Source organism: Convolutriloba macropyga, chromosome 3, assembly GCF_964194025.1.
Source record: "Convolutriloba macropyga chromosome 3, txConMacr16.3, whole genome shotgun sequence".
Lineage (NCBI taxonomy): Eukaryota > Metazoa > Xenacoelomorpha > Acoela > Convolutidae > Convolutriloba > Convolutriloba macropyga.
In genome coordinates, this window is record NC_134470.1 from 12,091,146 (window position 1) to 12,115,513 (window position 24,368).

At 37.2% G+C, this 24,368-nt stretch overlaps 3 protein-coding genes across 3 annotated transcripts in view; all 3 read left to right on the forward strand.

Moving 5' to 3' along the window:
* LOC142335949 (uncharacterized) overlaps positions 1-4,538 on the forward strand; it is a 30,006-nt gene extending 25,468 nt beyond the window's left edge. Inside the window, exons 9-10 of the mRNA XM_075384362.1 lie at positions 3,280-3,475; positions 3,861-4,538. Of these exons, the coding sequence (XP_075240477.1) occupies positions 3,280-3,475; positions 3,861-4,008 (344 nt within the window). The 3' untranslated portion in view covers positions 4,009-4,538. The remainder of the gene's footprint in view (positions 1-3,279; positions 3,476-3,860) is intronic.
* The window catches only part of LOC142335945 (mediator of RNA polymerase II transcription subunit 13-like), a 177,974-nt gene that overhangs the window by 43,130 nt on the left and 110,476 nt on the right, over positions 1-24,368 (forward strand). The gene's annotated exons all lie outside the window — the stretch shown is intronic.
* On the forward strand, positions 8,789-23,339 carry LOC142336532 (serine incorporator 3-like). Its single transcript, XM_075385440.1, has 7 exons — positions 8,789-9,025; positions 9,508-9,670; positions 13,292-13,455; positions 14,001-14,219; positions 14,589-14,834; positions 17,159-17,360; positions 23,209-23,339. The coding sequence occupies exons 1-7, from the start codon at positions 8,789-8,791 to the stop codon at positions 23,337-23,339; spliced, it is 1,362 nt and encodes a 453-aa protein (XP_075241555.1).

Sequence of the window (24,368 nt, forward strand, 5' to 3'; positions counted from 1 at the left end):
TAGCTTGCAATTGTTTTTTGCGGCATGGAACGTTCAATCCCGATTTTTGAGATTGGTTCATGGGTAAGCTTTCTTCCTATATGGGTGGGGTTCTTTTTGAAGTACGAATAGTGTTAGAGATTTCCCCCTGAAAATCACTATCGGATCTTTATTTTCAAAGCATTCGATATCTTACCCGTCTGCATATATTTTTGTATAGTCCTGAAGTGCTTTTGTCTTGTTGAACAGGGTTTTTTTGCACCTGATCCAAAAAATCAAGCCTCCTGGCCAAAATTTTTGTTATTGGAAGATCGCTATAACTTTCTGATCTTGTGAGAAGTAAATGCGTCATTATAATCGTCTAAGTCATCGAGCATTCAGTCAGCTGACCATGTCCAAGTGTCTTAGTGAGGTTAATGTTTGAGGACGTTGGCCTTTCCGAAGACTACTCTATTTTCGCGAATGTCTAAGAGTGTTGGTTTCCAGTGAACTTCGCTGTAATTTTTTCCTGGGAATTTCTATTTGGTAGTCGTTATATTTTGTACAGAAGTCCCATGGCTCCGGGGGTGCCTCATCTGAGTGCGCGGGGCTGTTTCCTACTGTTGCTTGATGTTCATTTCATGTGAAATTCCAATGGTGATCATATTTTCTATTGTTCTAAAGAGGTTGTTGTCCTATAAAAGATATCAAGATTTTCGATAAAGATGAATAAATTTACGCGCAAAATTTCCCCCTGAAAATCACTATCGGATCTTTATTTTCAAAGCATTCGATATCTTACCCGTCTGCATATGTTTTTCAAAGGACTTAATTTCATCCGCTTCTCTTCTATATATTTTTGTATAGTCCTGGAGTGCTTTTGTCTTGTTGAACAGGGTTTTTTTGCACCTGATCCAAAAAATCTAGCCTCCTGGCCAAGATTTTTGTTATTGAAAGATCGCAATAACTTTCTGATCTTGTGAGAAGTAAATGCGTCATTATAATTGTCTAAGTCATCGAGCATTCAGTCAGCTGACCATGTCCAACTGTCTTAGTGAGGACGTTTTTGAGGACGTTGGCCTTTCCGAAGACTACTCTTTTCGCGAATATCTAAGAGTGTTGGTTTCCAGTGAACTTCGCTGTAATTTTTTTCTGGGAATTTTTATTTGGTGTTCGTTGTATTTTGTACAGAAGTCCCATGGCTCCGGGGGTGCCTCATCTGAGTGCGCGGGGCTGTTTCCTACTGTTGCTTGATGTTCATTTCATGTGAAATTCCAATGGTGGACATATTTTCTATTGTTCTAAAGAGGTTGTTGTCCTATAAAAGTTATCAAGATTTTTGATGAAGATGAATAAATTTACGCGCAAAATTTCCCCCCGAAAATCACTAACGGATCTTCATTTTCAAAGCATTCGATATCTTACCCGTCTGCATATGTTTTTCAAAGGACTTTATTTCATCCGCTTCTCTTCTATATAATTTTGTATAGTCCTGAAGTGCTTTTGTCTTGTTGAACAGGGTTTTTTTGCACCTGATCCAAAAAATCAAGCCTCCTGGCCAAAATTTTTGTTATTGGAAGATCGCTATAACTTTCTGATCTTGTGAGAAGTAAATGCGTCATTATAATCGTCTAAGTCATCGAGCATTCAGTCAGCTGACCATGTCCAAGTGTCTTAGTGAGGTTAATGTTTGAGGACGTTGGCCTTTCCGAAGACTACTCTATTTTGGCGAATGTCTAAGAGTGTTGGTTTCCAGTGAACTTCGCTGTAATTTTTTCCTGGGAATTTCTATTTGGTAGTCGTTATATTTTGTACAGAAGTCCCATGGCTCCGGGGGTGCCTCATCTGAGTGCGCGGGGCTGTTTCCTACTGTTGCTTGATGTTCATTTCATGTGAAATTCCAATGGTGATCATATTTTCTATTGTTCTAAAGAGGTTGTTGTCCTATAAAAGATATCAAGATTTTCGATAAAGATGAATAAATTTACGCGCAAAATTTATTGGAAAATGATACTACATCCAATAAATCATTACATTGGGTTGAGAAAAGAATACCGTCTCGACAGACATAAGACTTGCTAAAGAAAAATGGTGAATTGAATAGAGGAACTGTGTAAAATTGAATGAAGTCGTACGGAGTCAATTCCATGAGGTGTATTTTCATGTTAACACGGTTATTATTTATGGCCTATTTTTTTAGGAAGATGAAATTTGGCTTTAGGAATTTGATACATATGGTGTCCAATAGAACTGTTTATCATTGAATCCTGCTACAATGCATACTGATGCAAATTGATAGCAAAATATTGATTGACTACATTGAAGAGGTCAGTTACTTTTTCTTGATGTACCAATTACTAATTGTTATGCATTGCGAGGCATGTTTCTTGCAGCAAATTGTCTCATAACCTGCAAAAATATGAAGTATCGTCTGATTGCCATATGCGCATTCAGCGTCAATCGCACGCCAGATATGCAGCCCACTCACGAACACGCACTCAGCAGATTTTCAAATGCACTATAGTTTTGTACCTCTATGCAATGCGCGTGTAGTAACAGTACAACCTGGTACTTAGATGTCGTTCCCACGGGGTTGGCCGCAGACCGCAATCGCCCGAGGTCTATTGACCCTAGAGACCACCGACAGCACGGAAGCCAGAATCGAGACCCCATAGAGCACCATGGGTCTGTTCTTTCTGCGGTCTCGGTTCTAGATGATGTGCTGTCGGTGGTCTCTGAGGTATGTGCTCCCGAATTCTGCCTACTCTCTGGGATTAGGAAACATTTATGCACAGGAACAGGACAGCACTTATGGCAAAGCTTAACAAGCCTGTTTCCACCACACAGGCAAACCATGCGCATATCGTATCTATTTGATAATTTTATCACAATAATTAGGCTAATTCTCATCTTTGTTCCAAAAGCTTTCTCTCGAATATAAATTAATTCGCCTAAAATTTCCCTCTTAGTTTTTGCAACATTTTGTTTTTTTAAAGGCGCTGTTGAGAAGTAATAATAGTTAATAATTCAAAAAGGGAGTAATCGCCTTCAGTTTTTAAAGCTGCGTCACTTTCTCGCCTTTTTTTTATTTCGTTTCTCCATTTCCTTTTTCCATTGAAGCTAAGTGAGCAAGCAGAACTCAATGTATGTTTTTGAAAATCAGATATCGATAATGACTGTCCAATTACATCACTGTCCGATTACATCACAACTTCACAAATGGTAAGTAAATAATTGGGAATCAATGCTGATGAAAGTTTTCCTTAAAAATGTTAAAAGTTTACTCAAAGTTTATCAAATTAACTATAACGTTTGTCATAGGATTGAACCTGCATCATCATCAGCTGTGCAATGGAAGCGGTCTGGTCTCTCCGACCTCGAGTGGGGCGAACTCCCCCATGAAGGCACTCTCCATTACTCCCAAGGGCACCTCCTCTTCCTCGTCCTCCTCAGGATTGCATCACCATCACAGGCAACACCACCACCACACCTCCCACCACCACCATCACCAATTAGGGTCAGCTCTCACTTTAATAATAACAGAAATAGAATATTCCATCCTTGTATCGTGTTGAATTGTGGAAGGAGGGCATCGATGGTATTAATTATAACACTAAGGAAGAATAAATTCAGTGTTTTTATTGATAACACAAACATTTCTGATTGAACCGTGGCGTCTTCAGTTGCAACTGAATCTGTGTAAAGGGTTTATCCTAGTGCTGTGAAATTTTGCCACGATTGGCAAGAGCGGAGGTATTGAACATAATAGCAATTATCGATCATTGCTTTTCTGGCGTGTTTGTGTTAAAGCCTAGGGACAAAAGTGCGGCATCGTTAATAAAGTATTTGCCTAATGTGAAGTGTTTTGATGGCCAGTTTGGATGTGAATAATGGCGTTTTAGCACTAGCACTCCACCCTCTAATTCAGCTGCGGGCCTGTGTGGGGGAATTAGTGGCACATATCGACGGAGCACTGGAGGGGTGTCTCCCAGGCACTCGACTAGTGGGGGGAGTCACAGAGGCAGTCTATCTGACAGCCACCCTCTGTGAATAGCTAGAGAAGAGACGGAATAGGGAGGCGAGAGATATCATTGCAAATGATCTGGAAGGCCTGTTGATATGCGTCATTACGCAATCAGCTCGCAGCTATTACATAATCGCAATTTACAAGTTACATAATCTGTACCCAACACAACAACCTTATTGCACAAGGCGAATGATTAACCGAATTTAAAGGGCGGAGCAAACAGTGTACTCCGCGCAGTAAAAAAAAAGATGGATTAAGCTCGTGTTAACGCCGCACCCGGGTTCGAGTTGAAATAGTGTCCCTAGAACCTGTCGTTGGATTGACTGTTTGTTAACTATTCAGAATAGAAATATTATTATTACTGATGCTAGTAAATACCACAACAGTATTAAGGTGCTGATTTTTATTTCATCCTACTGGGTGTAAATCACAACTATTGCTAAATAACTATAACTATGTAGATGTGAATTTATTCGATTGGATCACAATTAATTTGCATTGGTGCTTGAGATCTTGTGTGCCAGTCAAAACTAGAAAAATCGTATTAAGCTTGGTTGAGTTGACAAGATTGCTTGATAAGATATTCGCTCGATAAAATAATTTTCTAGTTTTTGCACAGAATGTTTTTGCTCCCGAAAATTGTGTATGGGTTCGGGTGGAAAAAAATCTGGAGGAGTTTTGACTGGAATGTTCCGGTGCTTTCTGAATCTATATGCCATTTCGGGTAATTTGAAAAGATGCTGTTAAGGTTCAACCCCCTTTTCAACGTCCCAATTATGCAGTTTTTTTTACAGGTTTGGGGGAGGTTAAGGTGCATCAATATGGTTCGGATATCAGTATGGGCTATTGCGATTTTTTAGTTCAGGTACGCTTGTTAAGTCAACTCAGCAAATTACCCATGTTTTAGTGTGAGGACAAATTATGCTGCTGCTTTTCAAAATCGGAATGATTTCTTGCTTTTTTTTCTAGATTGCCATGATCATGGATTTCAATCAGCCGATGATGTTGATAAACTGATAATAAAAGTAATACTACTAGTATCCTTTTTGACAAAACATTCGCCCATTATCACGTTTGTTGCTTTAGAATAATTACCTTCTGTGTCTTAGAAATTTCTAGAATTAATTTGCCCCTCCTGTTTCTAATTTCAACCCCCTCTGTGTTAATCTATTAAAAATCTAGTAAGTGCCGTATTTATGAAATAAATCAAACTTTCTCTCTGTACAACTACTGCTGTTTTATCATCTGTTAGAGTATCATTTTTGTTTTCTATTATTATTATTACGCTTATTCTGTTCATTGTTTCGCTGTATTATTCGATTTATTGAGTATTGAATATCTGTTTAAAATACAAAATTACTTAATTCAGTTCGTGTTCTAACCTCAAAAGGTGTCTTAAAAGGTTGAAGGTGATAAAAGCTTCAAATAGCAACTCCTGGAAGAACTGGACTTCGAATTATTGCGAAGGGTTCTGAGGTAGCTGTTGCATGTCTTGTTTCCTCAGTTCATGCTGCTCTCAGCTTAATTGCATTATGATTTATGCACAATTAAAGAGCCGAGGCATATCTTTTTTTACGAGGTATATCGATAGAATAAAAATAATAATCACTTTGCCATCTATTGATCCAGCGTCATTTCGCCTTTTGAACTTAAATTATCAAAAGCGGCCCAAACCTCGTATGCCCTGAAAAAGTTGCATTGCAATGCGTTGCATTTTGCATTGAAATAAATTCGTGAGCGAAATTTTTACAATCACTGCGTCAGCGGATGGCTTTGGACGGAGTTAAAAACTGTCAAAAAATATGTTTTCGATTCTGCTGTTAATGTAATTTGTTGTTACAATGTATTTTCAAATCCAAGCAATTGTCGCATCAAGAAAGAGAGCTGTTCTTCATAAAGCTGTTTTGCATTTTTTTATTAATAGCCGCACAGCGATAGTTGGGGCTATTATTGGCCTTCTCATGGTTTTTTACAATTCAAAGAATTTGAATTGTATTGGGGCGCTGTCTTTTTTTAAGATCTGTTCACACATTTTCATTGGAGTAGTGAATTTGGTCACGCCGAAACAGGAAGTGGAGCAAAAAAGCGAGTGGTTTTGCGGCGTGAAATTTTTTTGCTCTAATTTTAAAGTAGAGTGAGAAAACGGTGTTTGAACAAAAATTCGCTTTCTCCGTAGTGGTTTTTTGTTCACATGCGGCAATTTCGCTTTGATTTTTTCTAAAAGGTTTTCCCAATCCATTCATAGTTCATTCTAGACCTAGTTTTTTGTTTTTGGTTTTTTTTTAAATTTTTTATCTGATTTTTTAGAAATGGTTTTTCCAAGTCCTCATAGTCCGTTCTATGTCTAGTTTTTTGTTTAGTCAGTGAAAATTCTTTGAATTGTACGTCAGGACTTGTCCTGCTACGTTTTTTAATTCGTCAAGATTTTTGTTACGACCAGATCACGTCACAGCCACTTTTGCTCATTCGTTCATGCAATTTCAACTGAACTGCATGCGTGACGTCGTTTTTCGCTCTTAATGGAGCGAGTTCTTTTGTTCATTCGTGCGATTAAGTTTTTGGTCACACTTGACTTACCTCACTCTCAAAAATAACTTCCTCTCTTTGAAATTGACTTTGGTTTACTTTAATTCAAAGAGATAAGGTCAAATGGGTGTGTGTCACTCTAAATGAAGGTTATCTGAGAGCAGCTAATAGAGGCAGCAATAACTTATACAAATTTTATATCAAAATATAACCTATCAGCCTTCAATTAAGAGACGAATTTTTTGGTCTGTCTTTTTTGCTGTTTTTTTAGACTGCAGATCTACGAATCTGTTGCGGCTATTTTCTGGCAATCTGCCAGCTATGTTTGTTTGTAAGTGCTCTCTTACGAAGTTTGGAATAATTATTGTAAATATGTGTCTTTCTCATGAAAAATTTGTTCTCTGAACATTGCGCTTTTGTCTTTAATTATTTTTTGCTGTCAACTGCTCGTTTCGGAGTTTGTTGCCAAAATATGCGATTATTAGCAATGTAGTATCAAAGCCGCTACAGTTAAGTGTTCAAATTGTCAGACTAGCATCGTGGAGGTCAGGGGCGCGAACCCTGCGGGGGCAGTTTGTCCAACCATAATAATTTCTAAGCTACACCCCAATTACATTAAGTTGCCACCCCCCTGTAGATTGAGAGGAGTCAAGTTTCTATGTGTAGGTGATTTTAAAAACATTGTCCCGAGTTTCAAAGAGCGTCAGAAAGAGTTTGCTCTGGCCTGGAATATTTGTACGCTTTCAGGAATAATTTTTAAACTGCGATTTTGATCATGCTCATTATGAGTCTATTGACGCCCCTCCAATGCGCCTTTCGTCGAAGTCTCCACCCTGGAAGCAAGGAAGCTACAATTGAAAGCCCCAACGTCCGTCGTGTCAATTTGAAGCAATTTATAAAAGACTTATTATAGTTGATCCACTCTCTGTTCTTTTCTCCTTACCGGCTGCGCTTGAATACTTTTTTGTTGGCGCTGGTTGAATGTTGAGACCCCGGATAAATCCAATTCTTCCAGCAATAGATGAGATACCTAAAAAGGATCGCATGTGCATCCAATAGTGTTCTCCCTTTTTTTGCTTTGGTATTTGATACATATATAAAACGACATTTCATTTAATTTAAAGGGGACATTTTAGTAATTTTATTCCCACCTCATGTAATGAGGCAAGGAACTATATACTAGCCTAGCTTTGTTTTTTGTTCCGTCGTTTCTGACCCCTTAATTGTTCAACAGTGAAAGACATTAGTGTTATCATTAGAAAGCCCTTGCAGAGTAGAACAGTCACCTGTATCAGGAGTACTTTTGCTATTTACGTTTTCGAATGGTTACGTCTTAAATATTTTTGAAAATCGTTAACAATTCAACAATTCAGTTTTTGATGAGTATTTTTAATAGTTTTTCTGGCTCTCTCATGGATCGATCACAATTAAAATAGCAAAATTTGTTCCAGGTTAATTTAATACAGCAGATACTATCTAGAAGAAGCATCAATTTTAATTTTTAATGTAGCTTGATGAAGCTGTCTAAGTGGTCTTTATCTAGATATTATCTCCTGTCATATGTTCAATTGTGAAGTTATGGCCCCAAACAAGGTCGAGACTTTTGTTTTTCTTCCTTGGAAGAATTGACATTTCTTCTACAACGTGCCTGCTTTATTAAATAACCTGGAACAAGTTTTTGTAATTTTAAAGTGTTGAAAGCCGCCATACTCCAAAGCACTAACGGTGTATGCTGCTCGATTGAGGTCTCGCTTACGAAGACTAATTTCAATAGGGTTTAAATTTCTGATTGGTCCTAATTATAGCACCAAGTCATTCATGTTGTACAGTTGTTCGCTCTATTTTATTGAGCATTGTGTAACAAGATATCTCTCCGGAGAGAGAAATATTCGCTCAATTATCAGACGAATCGATGTTTGAAGCGTGAAATTCCTCAATATATCATGGGTACATCAAAGTCAAACATTGGGTGATTTAAGAATGAATTTAGTACTTCTGGATGAAACTAGATGGAGATTGGGGGGCTATACTAGCAGACTTACTTTTGTAAAGCAAATTAAGCCGCCAGTCTAATTGTTGTATTGTTAAGTAAGAACTGAAAGCTTGACAACAATGGCTTGAACAAGTTTGAATTTGCAAACAAGAGAATTAATGACTGAAGAGAATTGTTTTGATTGTGATGTGTTATCAAAATTCATAGTCAACTGTTTTATGTAGCGCTTTCTATTTCAGACCAAGTTGTAAAATTGAATAATTTTGTTCTGATAAAAACAAGAAATGTGTGTGGGAGGAATTGCATCGTCATTGGCATGCTGCGTATCTAGTTCGGCTTGTTCCCTCTGCTGCGCTGCTTGTCCTTCATGTAGAAACTCAACTGCATCGAGAATTGCATATGGGCTAGTTCTAGTACTAGCGACCATCGTGTCCCTCATTTCAATGAGCTCACTTGTGAGAGAGGAGTTTGCCAAAATTGGACCTGTGTGCGAACAGTTTGCGAGCAAAAGTATATGCGAGGTACGTTTATTAACTTCATCATTATCGCTCATCTAATGTTTGTTTGAAATCTTAGCAGCAGTGAAAACTTTGGACAAAATTTGCAGATGCTCAAACAATTGTTTGTCGATGAATGAACGCCTAAGACATTCTTTCACATTTGATATCGGTCAACTTATACTGAGAAATAAGAAGTAGTGAAAGAATTACGAGCTGCTTTTTCGGAGGAATCTTACTTCATTGAGTGTTTTGGATTAACCGAAATATATACTTTGCACAAAAAAAGTGAAAATTTGACCCAAAAACTGTTTGTCATAGGAAACATATATTTAAATGTAGCAAAACGAGTTTCCATGAATGAATGAATGAATGAATGAATGAATGAATAAATGAATTGAATTTCTCCCATATATGACAAAAACGAAACTGATTAAGCATGAAAATTTTCCATTTATAAATTGGTAAATGTTCTACTGTCTGTGAGTTGATTTTTTTTACTGTAGAAACACCTGGGCTACTTCATGGTGTACAGAGTGATGTTTGCAATGTGTTGTTTCTTCGTTCTTATGGCAATTCTCATGATTGGAGTGAAGAACAGCAAAGACAAGCGAGCTGCTCTCCAGAACGGATTCTGGGCTGTCAAAGCACTCGTTATTGCTGCATTCGGTGCGTATTCAGCATAAAGGCTCATTTAATCTTCCATATATTTTTAATAGCCGCGAAGCGATAGCGGCTATTATTGGGGAAATCGTGGTTTTTACCATTCAAAGAATTTGAATTGTATTGGTGCAAGATCTGTTCACATTTTCATGATTTTTGAAGTCAAATTGGAGTAGTGATTTTGGACAGTTTTTCGGCGTAAAATTTTTTCGCTCTGAATTTAAAGTAGAGTGAGAAAACAGTGTTTGAACAAAAATTCGCGTTCTCGATAGTGATTTTTGTTCACATGCAGCAATTTCACTTTGATTTTTTACTATTTTTTTTTTCGATTTTTTTAGGTCGGATTTTTTTCTCAATGGTTTTTCCAATCCATACATAGTTCGATCTATGCCGAATTTCTTTTGTTTGAAACAAATTTCCCGTTTTCGCTAGTTTTTAGCTGTTTTTTTACCTGAATTTTTTATGGTTTTCCCAATTCACTGATAGTCCGTTCTAGATCTGGTCTTTTGTTTATTCAATGAAAATTCTTTGAATTGTACGTCAGGACTTGTCCTGCTATGCATTTTAAAATCGTCGTTGATTTTTGCGACCATTGACTTTTTAATTTTAGTAAATTCTAATGCAAAATTTGTGTGCGTGTCGTCATTTGTTCTGCTTTTATGTCAACTGCGTGAATTACCTCACTCGAAAAATTCACAGGTATTTATAATCGCTATCAGTATGAAAGTTTGCAGAACCTTCTAGATATAGATGAACTGCTAATGGTTAATTTACATCTGAAGTTTGAACAAGTTTTTCCCCTTGCCGCATATTGTGCAGTTTTTTGCATTTAACACAGTTCTCCCAACCTGAGAACAAGTTATTGTTATCTACAGGGAGGATAATCAAGTTCGTTTATGGTCATCACTAATGGTGGCAAGGTCGAATTAATCGCTCAAGTTTATGGTTTTTGTACATTGATAAACTTGTGGTATGAACAAATTTGAAGCAACGATTCGATTATTAGTAGCCTTTATTCAATAAATTTACTTCACCAACATCAGGTGAGAAATATTCGTTTATATCGAATTTTTAACTTAAACTAAGTATCTTCGGGATATATCACAAAGGGACGGATACGAAGCAGGTAGGCGGAGTGCGTTAGTGCGTCGTCCCTTGACTATCTATTTTGTGCGTTTGGATCTGGTTGTTCTCTCCGTTGCCGCAACCTCCTGAAGGTGGTAGCCACAGATATACATACCTTGGTTACGCTACTTTGCCACCCTTGCCGTATATAGTGCCGTTTTTCCCCTTGCCGTATATAGTGCAGTTTTTCCCCTTGTCGTATATAGTGCAGTTTTTTGCATTTAACACAGTTCTCTCAACCTGAGAAAAAGTCATTGTTATCTACAGGGAGGATAATCGAGTTCGTTTATGGTCAGCACTAATGGGAGAAAGGTCGAATTAATCGCTCATTTTTTTGGTTTATGTACAATGATAAACTTGTGGTATGAAGAAGTTTGAAGCAACGATTTGGTTCAAATCAGTGGTCTTCATTCAATAAATTTACTTCGCCAATATCAGGTAAGAAAATTTTATTGATATAGAAATTTGAAACTTAAAACTCTTAAGTGTCTTCGGGATATATCACAAAGGGACTGATACGGGGCAGGTAGGCGGTGTGAAACCATTATTGAAGGAGGGCGCGGCTATAACGGAGCGGCCTTAGAATAGAATGCCATAAGATGACAATTGAAGGCGAGTATCTCCAGCTCTCTGATTTTAAACGCGATACTTTTTGTTAAAATAGGATTGCAAAGTAGCGTAACCAAGGTATGTATATCCGAGGCTACCACCTTCAGGAGGTTGCGGCAACGGAGAGAACATTCAGATCCAAACGCACACAATAGATAATCAAGGGCCGACGCACTAATTTATTTCGCCATTTCTTAGGTTTGTTATACTTTAATTTAGAGCGGTCAGATTGCTCGGCCGATCAAATATAAGGATTTTGCTCTGATTATGATTTTTCGTAGACGCAAAACAATCTCATCGTAGGTTTTCGCAACTCTAAGGGCTGTTAAGTTTATCAATTTTTAAATAGGCGGAGTCGTTGTAAAATTATGTAAAGTCCGTGCGCCATATGTAAACTGATTCTTTTGTTCTTTTCGCTTATTTTTCTGTTTATTTGATAGCTGCGAGGCTGTAGACTGAGCCGAGCTATAGTGCCATGTCCTCGGTTTTTTCAATTCAAAGAATTTGAATTGTATTGTGGCGCTGTCTTTAAGATCTGTTCACACATTTTCATGATTTTTGAAGTCAAATTGGAGTAGTGATTTTGGTAACGCCGAAACGGGAAGTGGAGCGAAAAAGGGAGTGGTTTTGCGGCGTGATTTTTTCTCGCTTTAATTTTAAAGTAGAGTGAGAAAACGGTGTTTGAACAAAAATTCGCTTTCTTGCTGGTGATTTTTTGTTCACATGCGGCAATTTCACTTTGATTTTTACTGTTTTTTTCATTTTTAGATCGGATTTTTTTTCTAATTGGTTTTCCCATTTTTTTGAGCCAAATTTCCCTTTCTCGCTAGTTGTTTGCTGTTTTTTATCTTATTTTTATCCGGTTTTTTATGCTTTTTCGGGCATTCTGCCGCCTATGTAGATTCAGTCAGAATTACGTTGCCTTGGACAGCCTTTCTGGACTTTCGCAACCATTGCCTCTTTTTTAACCATTGCCCCTGGTCAGTTGATATTTGGTAGTTTCTACACCAAAAACTGTTTAAAAATCTTGACAAAAAGATAGGAGGTAGCAATGGCACAGTATTCATGGCAATGGCACAGTATTCTCATTCCACGAGTAGGCGAAGTCAATGAGGAACACCAGCTGAAGCAGGATGAATGCGAACCCACCGGCCAGTCCAAAGTACATCCACACCGAGTCCACACCGAAAAAAAATCCGATCTAAAAATGAAAAAAACAGTAAAAATCAAAGTTGACATGAAAAAACAACTGAGGTAGCAAAAAACAACGCCAAAAAGTTGACATGAACAAAAAAAGTGCAGAATATAACCAATGGCTATTCGCTTACTCAGCAACGATCTTCCAGCGTATAAAATTGAACCTCTCTCTACCATGAGAATAAAACAACATGACAGGTCAAAAAATATAACTTTCGATATAAGAAAGAACAATAAGTTTTTAACTGATTCTTTTATTGCACAAGCCATTCCAATTTATAATAGTCTGCCTTCTAATATTAGACTGAAAACAACATCGAAAGCTTCCTTAAAAAAACAACTGAAAGAATATTTTTGGAAAGAATTTTTGAAGGACCCAAAAGTAACTGATATTAAAGATGATATTGAGAGCATTAGATTTTAATTTTAATTTTTAATCTTCACGATGTACATATAAAATTGTGAGAACATTTTATGTTCGCATTTTAGGCCATTTTTTAATAATGTAAGGTCAAATTTTTAGTTAAGTAATTTAATGATTTTATAATTTTACATAATGTTATATTCTTAACTTTACATTGCCTCTTTTACCATTTGCTTTTTATACTTATGTGTACCAGAGGAAATTAACAATGTTCTTTTTTTTTGTATTAATTTGGAATGAACATTAGTTGGAATTGTGAACAATTTGTTTAGGCGTGGGTGCATTTTTCATCCCAGAGGGTGATTTTGACTCGGTGTGGATGTACTTTGGACTGGCCGGTGGGTTCGCATTCATCCTGCTTCAGCTGGTGTTCCTCATTGACTTCGCCTACTCGTGGAATGAGAAGTGGGTCGCCAAAATGGAGGAGGATGGAGAGGTATGAGGGTTGACATTTTTGGCAGTAAAAATCAGGGTTACAGATTAAAAAAAACAACGCCAAAAAGTTGACATGAACAAAAAAAGTGCAGAATATAACCAACTAACGTCGGGAGAATTTCTCTCGAACAACTAGTGCACTATCGCAGCCTGCTAGTTTTTATTATATACCACTATAACAACTAATAAGATTTAAAATAAAAAAACCAATTTCACTTTGGTATTGAACTACAGCCACTTGAGTTAGCAACTAACATAAGTGAATGAGAAAGAAATTTAGATCACGCAAAACAAAAAAGCCAAGGGCGAATTCACTCGAAAAGTCAAAACGGCAAGCAAAAATTTCGCATAAAAAACGACCGACACATTTACAATAAATGCTTCAAACTTCGTTCAAGAGAAATTAATCAGCAGTTTCGGTCCCAGTTGTTGTGGCAACGTGTGTTTTTACCCCCCCCCCCAAAAAAAAAAGAAAATAGAACGTAATTGAAAAAGGTTTCTTCTTGAAAATTCTACCTCCATCCTGTGAAACTTCGTTCTTCCTAGGTGTGCGGGAAGTGGTTTACAATACTTCTCTCAGCGACAATCTTCATTTTCCTCGTGTGTATCACAGCTGTTGTTCTGATGTTTGTCTACTACGGCAGCGATGGATGTGGTCTGAACAAGTTCTTTATCTCAACGAACCTCATCCTCTGCGTAGTTCTCTCTGTGATATCAGTTCTGCCCAAGATACAAGAGGCTAATCCTAGCAGTGGACTTCTTCAGGTAACTTTAATTTCTGTTACTTTACTTTTATTGGATATTCAAACGAGTTATAAAGTAACCACATAATCACTCATGCTTCCTTCTTGGTTGGGAAACAAAAAGAATCCGTCTCGAGTTAATACAATGTTTAAAACTGATATTTTCCCGAAGAGTGCGTATTGTTCTAGAACATTCATTTACTGATACAAATTCAATTTGTGTGTCCGAGGTACAACTATAGCTGAGATGTTAGTTCTGTTTCTTCTTAAATTTAAGCGTTTCGTGTACCAGCTTGAAGTTGAGTCATGGCTCTTATTATGGTTCTCACAGTTTATGAAAATGATGATTAATTTATATATCCGACAATTAAATTGTTTTCTCCATTTTCAGTCCTCAGTTGTGTCAATCTACATAATGTTCCTCACCTGGTCTGCCATGACATCCTCTACTAAAGTCGGCTGCAACCCTCAACTGAGTGAGATATTGACTGGACATGAGAACCACAGCCAGGAGCAAGACCAGTCTGGTGCGTCCCTGGACAGTGCCAGTATCGTGGGCATAGTTGTGTGGGTGTGTCTGGTCATGTACAGTAGTGTGTCCACAGCTGGAAAAGTGGGAGTCAGTGCTGCCCCAGAGGTAACTCCCACATTTTTTTTGCTCTCAATAAAATTTCAGTATTTATTTGGATCCTGGTTAGGAGAAGTTTTAAGTCAATTGCACTGAATTTTACAAAGTGCAAAGAAATTATCATTAAAAGTTAACATTACTTAGTCATTTTTCTATTTTTATTAATAGCCGCGTCAGCAATTCCATGCGGCTATTATTGCGCTCCTAATTTTTTTATTACAATTCAAAGAATTTTGAATTGTATTGGGGCGCTGTCTTTTTTTTTCAGATCTGTTCACACATTTGAAGTCAAATTGGAGTAGTGATTTTGGTCACGCCGAAACAGGAAGTGGAGCGAAAAAGCGAGTGGTTTTTCGGCGTGAAATTTTAAAGTCGAGTGAGAAAACGGTGCTTGAACAAAAATCCGCTTTCTCGCTAGTGGTATTTGTTTACATGCGGCAATTTCACTTTGGGTTTTACTGTTTTTTTCAATTTTTGGATCGGATTTTTTTCTAAATGGTTTTCTCAATCAATTCATAGTTCATTCTAGGCCGAGTTTTTTGTTAATATCAAATTTGCATTTCTCGCTAGTGGTTTTTTGTTCTCGCTAGCAGCATTGATTTTCTGTTTTTGATCTGATTTTTTAGAAATGGTTTTCCGAATTTACTCATAGTCCGTTCTAGGTCTAGTTTTTTGTTTAGTCAATGAAAATTTTTTGAGTTGTGCGTCAGGACTTGTCCTGCTGTTTTTTACTTCGTCTAAAATTTTTTTCGTCTGACAGAGTGTTTCTTTCGTCTTACCCCGACTTCTTGGAATTGATTTTTTCAATGACTTCCGTGACTTCTGCTTTGAACTTAAAATTTGTGTTCGTGACCTCATTTCAGCTTTTAGGTCAATTGCGTGACTTACCTCACTCAAAAAATTGACTTCTGAACTCACTTATGGAACTTCAAATTTTATGAACATTTACTAATTAAAGGTCAATAGTGTGCATCTAAGTAGTGCCAATCTTATATGCCCTAATTCCTGAGTGATAGAGTCTGGAATTTCAATATCGAATATTAATTTTGAAAAAGCTCCAGTAGGGCTTTTTCTTGTAGAGCAAATGTGTCATAAAAATGACAGTCCGAATCTAACCCAAAAAGTCTAGTGGCCTATTAAAAAGCTGGTGGTCGATCTGTCAATCTTATTTCTTTAGTTGTTTCAATTCATGGTAGGCCACAAGCGTCTATCGCGGCTATTTTCCGACAATCTGCCGGCTATGTTTCCAATTTCGAGGGTGTCTACATGTATTTAGTAGAGGAGAATTCGCAGTTGAGGAGAATTTAAGCTTGCTTAGAGAGTGGGTTCCGGTTCTAAGAGATCAAATTGGCGAGCTAGAAGTCCAAGGCTAGAAAACGAGGGTGAAAGACCAGTTTCTCAAATTTTGGCCAATTTGTCGCTGTTTTTTGACAAATTGTGATGTTAAAAGGAGTTGTTAAGACATAACATGGTTTTGACAACTCAACGCCAAAATTTTCAACAAAACATCACAACTTAGAAAATGTGTTTTTTTTTTATTTAAAAACTTTGATCCGTTGTCTCCGTAATCTGATTCTCAGATATTTTTTCTTGAGTATCAATGAATCGTGGGGTATTAAGTCTGCTGATCATTCCTTTGCGTTGCAGTTCAGGACGCCCTGTTATAATTTTTTGGTTTGTCGTCTGCTACTCTTGCTCACGCTCTGACTTTAATGGTCAGCAATTAATTTTATTCGCAACGTCATTTGTTCCGTGTATGTGGTGTTTACGGCTATTGGGTGATTAGTATTTTGATCATTAATGATTTACCTCACTCAAAGAATGACTTCTGCGTTTATTCATGCTGTTTTAAACGTTCATACAATCTCTAACTGAAAGTCAATATAGTACGGGTCACGTGGCTCTTTTCTAGGTAGTTTCTAGATCTCCGCGGTCTCTTTTGTGGCTATTATTAAGCAATTTGCTGGATGTTGTCAAACGTTTAGATCAGATCACAAGTGGCTCTATTTTCAGCGAAAAAAGAATGCAGTTAAAGTAATTTTTTCTTTCTTTCTGTCCTATTTCTAATGCCAATGAAAAAATCGAATTAGAAAGCATTTTAAATAGTGAATCTAAGTTTTTTCCTTTTTAATTTATTTCTGTATTTGTTGTAATTTTCTAAACTTGCCGCCACACATTGACGAAGTCAACTCCACGCTGTTGAGAATTAACATCCGTTAAGAGGACATACTTGCGAGTGGGTGAAGACATAAAACCGTTCCATATTAACAGTTTATATGCATCTTGTCAATGATTTTTCAGTTTTCTATGGAGTTAAACTGCCGTTTAATTAGGAGGAAGGCTTCGTGGCCATGAATGATGTGGGCTCCGCTGGCAATGCATCAGATGACGAGGAGGGAGGGGGCAGAAAGGGACAGAAGGTGTATGACGATGAGGAGGAGGGCGTGGCCTATAACTACTCCCTGTTCCACCTAGTGTTGACTTGTGCATCTCTCTACATTATGATGTGTCTCACAAATTGGCTAGACCCTAAAGGTAGGCACGATTCTTAACCTAACTCGGCTACACTGCAGCTGGAACCTGTCACGCATCTGTTTCCTTTTCCTTTTTGAACAAATTTTCCTATGAAAAGAGGCAGCGAATTAGCTATTAAGGGCCATGAACAACAAACATTGGCAGTTTGTGAAGCATTAATAAAAATGAAACGGCTCCGTATGGTGCCAGATTTTGAATGTGTATTAGAAATTCCTTTCGACATACATGAGATATTAAGGGTAAGATACGAGGCGGGCAGGCGGCGTGAAACCATTTTTGAAGGAGGACGCCGTAGAACCGAACGGTCATAAAGTACAATACCCGCTCAAATATAAGCATTTTGCTCTGATTAATTGCACTCAAACAAAGTTCGTGGTTAATTGCTCTCAAACGAAAGTTGTAGCAATTATTTTAGTCCTGTGGTCTTTTCTCATGCGATTTTTCGCTTGACCGATTTTTCGTCTGAACTATTTGACTTCTCGTCCTTGAAAACGGGATAAGCAGGTAACGCTCGGAGGGCATTAAGTGCTTTAAGAGCTTAAGCCTTACTATCCAAAACTGTTTTGAGTAGACAATCTCCTGGTGTGAAGGGCAGTTCTTAATCTTAAAAGTTTGACTCCCTCAGTTACCCCCCAGCCATCAGCCCCTCCCCCTCAACACTCCTATTGTCCACCCTCATTCACCTTTTGTCGATTTGGACCCCCTATCATCTAGCCCTTGCAACCCTACCCTTCATCGCTAAAACAAATTGCGACAGTTGTTTTGCAATGCTCGACATGCAAAAGTTTTGATTCGCATTCCATGATTCTTGTGCTAACTTACCAAATAGTATACTGGCAGTTTTGGGAGAAATCAAAGGTAGCTGGGTGTGGGAAAATTGTGAAATAAACTCAGCGTCATGTCACAAAAGCCGATATTGATTTGCTATCAAAAAATGTTCAAATAAATGCACTGATTCAAAAAGAGAACAGTTCAAAAAGAGAACAGATTAGAAGTAACATTGATCAGACCAAGGAAAATTCATGCATTAGCAACACTGAGGAGCTGCGAAATGAAATCAAGGAAATTAGAAACGCAGTGAAGAACACCATGAAGCAAGACCATCAATCAACCTTAATATCAAAATATTCAACAATCGCAAAGCAATTCGAGCGACAGAATCATTTTTGAAATTTCGGATGCTCGGGAAATGTAACCGAAATTTGAGGAATTGAATAACGTCAAGACAAGTAGCCGAAATATTTAAACGTAATATGGGATTACCCAATTTTCTGATGGCCATTGCTTCGGACTGCGTAAACCCGTGACGGGAGGAATAGACCCATTTTTGTTCAGATGAAAATGCTTGGTCTTTGAGAAAAATTTTGCCTGTTGCAAAAATGAAAGGATCAGAAATTGTTGAGAAAAGAATCCCCTCGCGGAAGATTACAGGAACGGAGAAAATTCCTTATCAGCAGAAAATACTTTGGGTATGAAAATCATAGTTTTTCCTTTAGAGGTCGTGAGTCCCGAGTCGGAAATAATTGCCCAACCTTCTTGACTATCAGTTCTTAAAATTTCGTTGAATTGTTAATCTCTTTAATTTACTCAAGAAAATAATGTATATTGTCAGTTAAAAATCCTCGCTGCTGTTTGTGAACGAAACTTGTTCGATTCAAGCGTTGAAAATATTCAAGTTTTCAAGTTTTGTTTCGAACTGTTACACAGTAATTGCTCAGAAGGATCGAACTGCTGGAATTCACCGAAGGGGGGAGGGTGACTGAGGGATTCAAACTTTTAAAAGCCCCTTAGGTCGTGTAGCCTCTGAGAAATGACAACTGAAAGGAACCTTTGCAGTGAATTCATAAACAGCTCCACTCATGTAGATTTTTTTAACGCTCGTTATGATTTCTAACCTCAAACGAGCAAATTTTTGTAAATGTGTAGTCCACCAAAACACGCCCTATCGTTTAGTTACTTCAACGTCTGACACTTATCCAAAGGAAATCTGTTCAGCACAAGTTACACCGGGTAACATAAGTTTGACCGGAGTAGATTGGAGCCTTTTGAGTGATGACAACTCCTAGGAGAAATCTTTTTTTGAAACTCGTAGAAGGTATGGGTTTTGTTTTCTTATACAAGACAAAAAACAAAAGAAACTGCTTTCTTGCATCAATTCATTCTTGTTTTTCAGATCATCAAATAATCAACACAGAAATAGCCTTCTCAGTCTTCCCATGCTGCCAGCAATGTCTATTTTTTGTTTCAGAAACGCCAAATTCCTGAAATGCAGAAACTTTCGAGAGCTCATCTGAAGACCTTAAGAAAACTTTTGAAAATTCTCTTTTGTACCAAGGAAATTTCTTGTAAAATTTCTGTTCCTCAAAAAACAAACAGAGGAGAAGCCCCAAAGTATGTCATGACATTCTATACATGAAGAACAACTCAACACTGCTAAGAGACTTCCTTCATTCTATACATTAAGAAAAACTCAACACTGCTCTCGAGTTCATTCGTTTTCAAGAATTAGAAAACTTGTCAGATTCTCGAGAGTTGGATAAAACGGTCTACCAAAATTCATTTAATTATTTGAGCTCTGTGCAAATTTACCAGAAAATTAAAAACCTAAATCGTGTAGCCTCTATCCCCATTGGATTCCATTCGCATCAACTGGGCCACGAGATATGCATTTTTGTTAAATAGCCTTCTCCAGTTTTCACGTGCAGCCAGCTTTTTCTATTTTTTTCTTTCAGAAACGCCAAATGCCTGAAATGCTGGAAAGACATGGTCAGTTCGTTCGCTCATCCGAAGACATAAAGAAAGCGATTGAAATTTGTCTTTGTACGAAGGAAATTTCATTTTGTTGTACAACTTATGTTCCTCAAAAAACAAATAGGAGAGAAGCCTCAATGTCATCACATTCTTTACATGAAGAAAACGTCGAGTTGACTTCATTCGTATTCAAGAGTTAAAAAATTTGTCAAGTTCTCTGGAGCTGGATAAAATAGTCTACTTAAATTCATTTAATAACATGAGCTCTATGCAGATTTACTAGGAGATTAAACACATAGATGGTGTAGCCCCTATCCCCATTGGGTTCCATTCTCATCAATCGGGCCACAAGATATGCATTTTTGTGAAAACGAAGGTCTGGCCTGCCTTTTATCTTGTCATTCGGGATCGATTCTGGTGACCATTTATGTCCCGAGTTACTGAGAAAGCTCTCGAAGTCCATTGTACCGATTATCGACGTTTACAATAAAATTGTTGACAGTAAAAAGTTTCCCGACTACTGGAAGAAAGTAGTTATTAAACCATTGTACAATAGGGAATCGAGACCTAGTGTTGAAAAATACAGACCAGCATCTCAATTGCGCACCTTTAATTTTTGAGAAACCACTGTTCAGAAAATTTCGGGACAGATTATGAAAACTGGGCTATCGACAACATGGTTTTAGGCCAAAACATTCGCGTTACACAAATACTTCAAGTGTAGAAAATTTTTTTCAATGCTTCAACGCAAAAGAATCTGCTCATAACTTTTATCTTGATATTTGAAAAGCCTTCGACACAATAAATTGGTTTCGAAGTGAAAAAAGAAGATTGAAATCCCACTCCAACCATATGTGACACACCTTAGACTAGTTCTCGCATTAAGATTGAACTATTAAGATCATATTAATCAACGAATCTCAAAGGCCCAATGGAAACTAATTTTCTTGAAAAGAATTGCTCCTTATTCCACCAATTTTGGAACAAAATTAAACTTAGAAGTGATGTTAGTCCATTCGCACTTACTCCCTTTATGTAGGTTTTCGAATTTGTGAAATTGCGGCTAGTTGAGGAAAATTGACAGACGTGCACTCAAATGGGTGGTGATTAAAAAGCGTTCTCTGACGATCAATACAATGAGGCGTTTTCAGCACAATTTGCTACCGATTAGTTTTTAACTTGTTAGAATTGACCTAATTATGTTGAACAGAACGTTGAATAGAAGTTTCAACTGTGGAGGTGCGCTAAAATATACAGATTATTGGAAGTCATACAAAAGTTGTAATCGAACTCGCTTGGCTGGAAAACGTTTCATAACAACAAACATGGAATGGTCTCAAAATGCAAAATCGGGCAAATTTTTTGTGAAAGTAAAAAACAGTACTCTGCTAAATGCCCCGCTAAATTGTTTGCCTCGCCAGTCTTTCGAAAGCAATTCTTCGGATCTTAGTCGGTTTTTGTTTACGGTTCATGCGATAGCTATTATTGGCTATTCCCTTGTAACGGGGGCTGATTTTTCTTTTTACAATTCGAGCATTGGATTGGATTGTTGCTCTGTTATGTTTTTACAAGATGTGTTCACACATTTTTCGGTGAGTTCGAGCATTCAAAACGGGATAGACAGGTAAGGCCACAATTAACTTGATTTTTGTTGAAGCTCAGTTATAGTTATTGTGGATCAGATGCTTTCAGATATGTATCTACATTTTAAATTTTATTGTTTATGCCGACTTAGGCAACAAAAATTTAAGTTATTTTTGCTACGTATTCCAATGTGCTTGAAAATTTTTGTCATTAAGGTTTGGGTCAATAAAACTTTTTAAAGTTTGTAGATGGGTTGTTGGGGAAATTTTTCGAACAAAGATAATATTTTGAATTTTGAACTTCAAGAATTTTGAAATATTTGTCAAGTTATTTGTCAAATTTTGAAATATTTGAAAAGTTCTCAATTTTTTTTTAATCACTTCTGTGTTTGCTGAGCTCGAGAGGGTCATAATTTTTTTAGATTTATGATTTTTCTATTGCGTTTTGATCCACACATTATTGTTTTTCTAATTTTTAATTTTTGCTTGACAGCCCATGTCTGTTCAGTGGTCTTAATCTTTCCCGTTCTCTTATCTGTCAAGCAAGATTTCTGTTTGCAGTCCAGCTATCTGTTCTTGAGTTTTGCGTTTTGGATAATGTTGGCTCACACGTGAGAAATATCTCTTCACACATTTGTCGGCTTTTCGTTGTCATTGAAGTCAAATTGTAGCAGTTATTTTAATCGGAGTGAGCAGCTTAATGATTGAATTTTTTCAAACGCGCTTCAACGAAAGGTCAATGAGCAGCGAATGGCTTCTGACTTCCATGCTATGTCTTTTTGCTCTTATTCGCTGTTCTTTTTGTCTCAACGGTTAGTCCCATTAGAGACAGGTCCCATTGGCTTTCCAATGGGACATTTACAGACCTATTTAATGTCTCCAGTTGATAGATTTTGTTTTTTTGACTTTCACTATTCTTATACTATTTGTGAATTTCTGTCCGTGTTTTTTATTTTTGTCGCCTCATTATTCAGTCACAATAAGGACGTGTCCCAATTGTTTTTTAATAAAGGACCGGTGAGCATGTTTCTAGTTAATATTTGTTCACTTTATTTCACCATAATTGGTTGTTCTCTTTGTCTTGTTCATTATTCAAAATACCTTATTTCACCAGTCTTATATTGCGACAAAAGTTTTTTGCATGTGCCAATTTAACTGTCCTACGACTATTGATTGACTCGATCAATATTTGAATTAAATCTTTAGTATTATTGAACAATATTGCTAGTACTGTTCTACTAACGGATACAAATTAATAGAAATTAGTAGTAGCGTATCGGATATTATCTGACTTCATCTTACATCTCCCTGCGCTAACCCAAAACCCATTATACAAGCTGAATTTCTCATTTTATGAATGAAGCCTCTGAACACGACAAGTGCTTATTTTAGGGCACAAGACTGGCTGTTGTTCGTCAATTCTTAATGTTTGGGGTCAATAATGTTTTGAGATCTGATAATCAAGTATTTGACTTTCAAGACGATTAAATGAATGAGATCGAATTATTTTGTAGGCCAACTGGCGCAGTTCCAGCGAAGCCATGCTGCAATGTGGGTCAAGGTCAGCTCCGCCTGGATCTGTGCTGCTCTTTACGGTTGGACTCTGGTGGCGCCGCTTGTGTTAACCAACCGAGATTTCTATTAAAGAGCAGGGAGAGTACACTTAGGGCGACCCTGAACGATCATTTACGACAGGAAAACTTTTATAATGAACTTCAAGCTAGAGTGATTAGAATATTAGTAAATTTGGATTTTAGAAGAATGTAGATCGATTTGTAAATTTTGACGCTGTTAATTTGCCTTTAGCAAATCACTTGCTGGCCAAGAAAATGTTATCAAAGATGTAATCGGTAAAACTAAAAGAAAGAAGACCAAACATTGTTTGAGGTCTTGTTTGTATTTGTCGTTTTGTTAGTCAATCATGAATCAGTCAAGTGCAAATTCACCAAAACAAATCAACTGTACTCGAAAACGGTCGAGCAGAGCTAATTTCCATTTCATGCTCAAGTGCAAAAGTGTATAGTTCATTAAAAAAATGCCAAAGAAGGCTATAATCCGATCGTCAAGTGAATTTTCATCTAATTAGTTTGCCGACAAAATTTCATGGCTGAAAAGCGCTAAATTTGAATTGGGCTATATTGGCCAATTTCCTGACGTCTTATTGCTTTAAGTTAATAAATCATATATAAACCCGTATATACCCAGTATATTAGTTGAAATAAATAGTGGTTATTACTAATAAATGACTTTAATGATATCATGCCGCCTAATGAATTCAAACTATTTTCTATTTTGACGAAGTATTTGATTTCCAAAGTAGGATCATGCACACAGGAGGATTGAATGACAAAGTGTAACAGGAAAGAAGTAATCTGTGCAATCAGTGCCAGTATTCCGGAGACTGATCAAACGATCAGGTCTTAATTTTAATCGGATCTTGACCTAGACAGTCGGATTTTGCGGGATTTCAAGTGTTCAGAAATAATTAAGGGGACATTTTGGAACGCGAAATAATCTAGATTGACAAATTTCATATTTTGCTTTTTTATGGTCATATCCAATTTGCCAAGAATAAAACGTTGCTGCTAAAAATGAGACGATTGCAAGAAATGAACAATGAAACAGTTTTTGAAGGGTTTGAAAGACATTTTGGTACCTGTTGCATGCAGCTTTG

Coding starts and splice junctions, on each gene's coding strand:
- LOC142336532 (XM_075385440.1), top strand. CDS start 8,789: ATGTGTGTGGGAGGAATTGCATCGTCATTGGCATGCTGCGTATCTAGT. Junction 14,835..17,158: donor GAGTCAGTGCTGCCCCAGAG/GTAACTCCCACA, acceptor CCGTTTAATTAG/GAGGAAGGCTTCGTGGCCAT. Junction 17,361..23,208: donor AAATTGGCTAGACCCTAAAG/GTAGGCACGATT, acceptor ATTATTTTGTAG/GCCAACTGGCGCAGTTCCAG.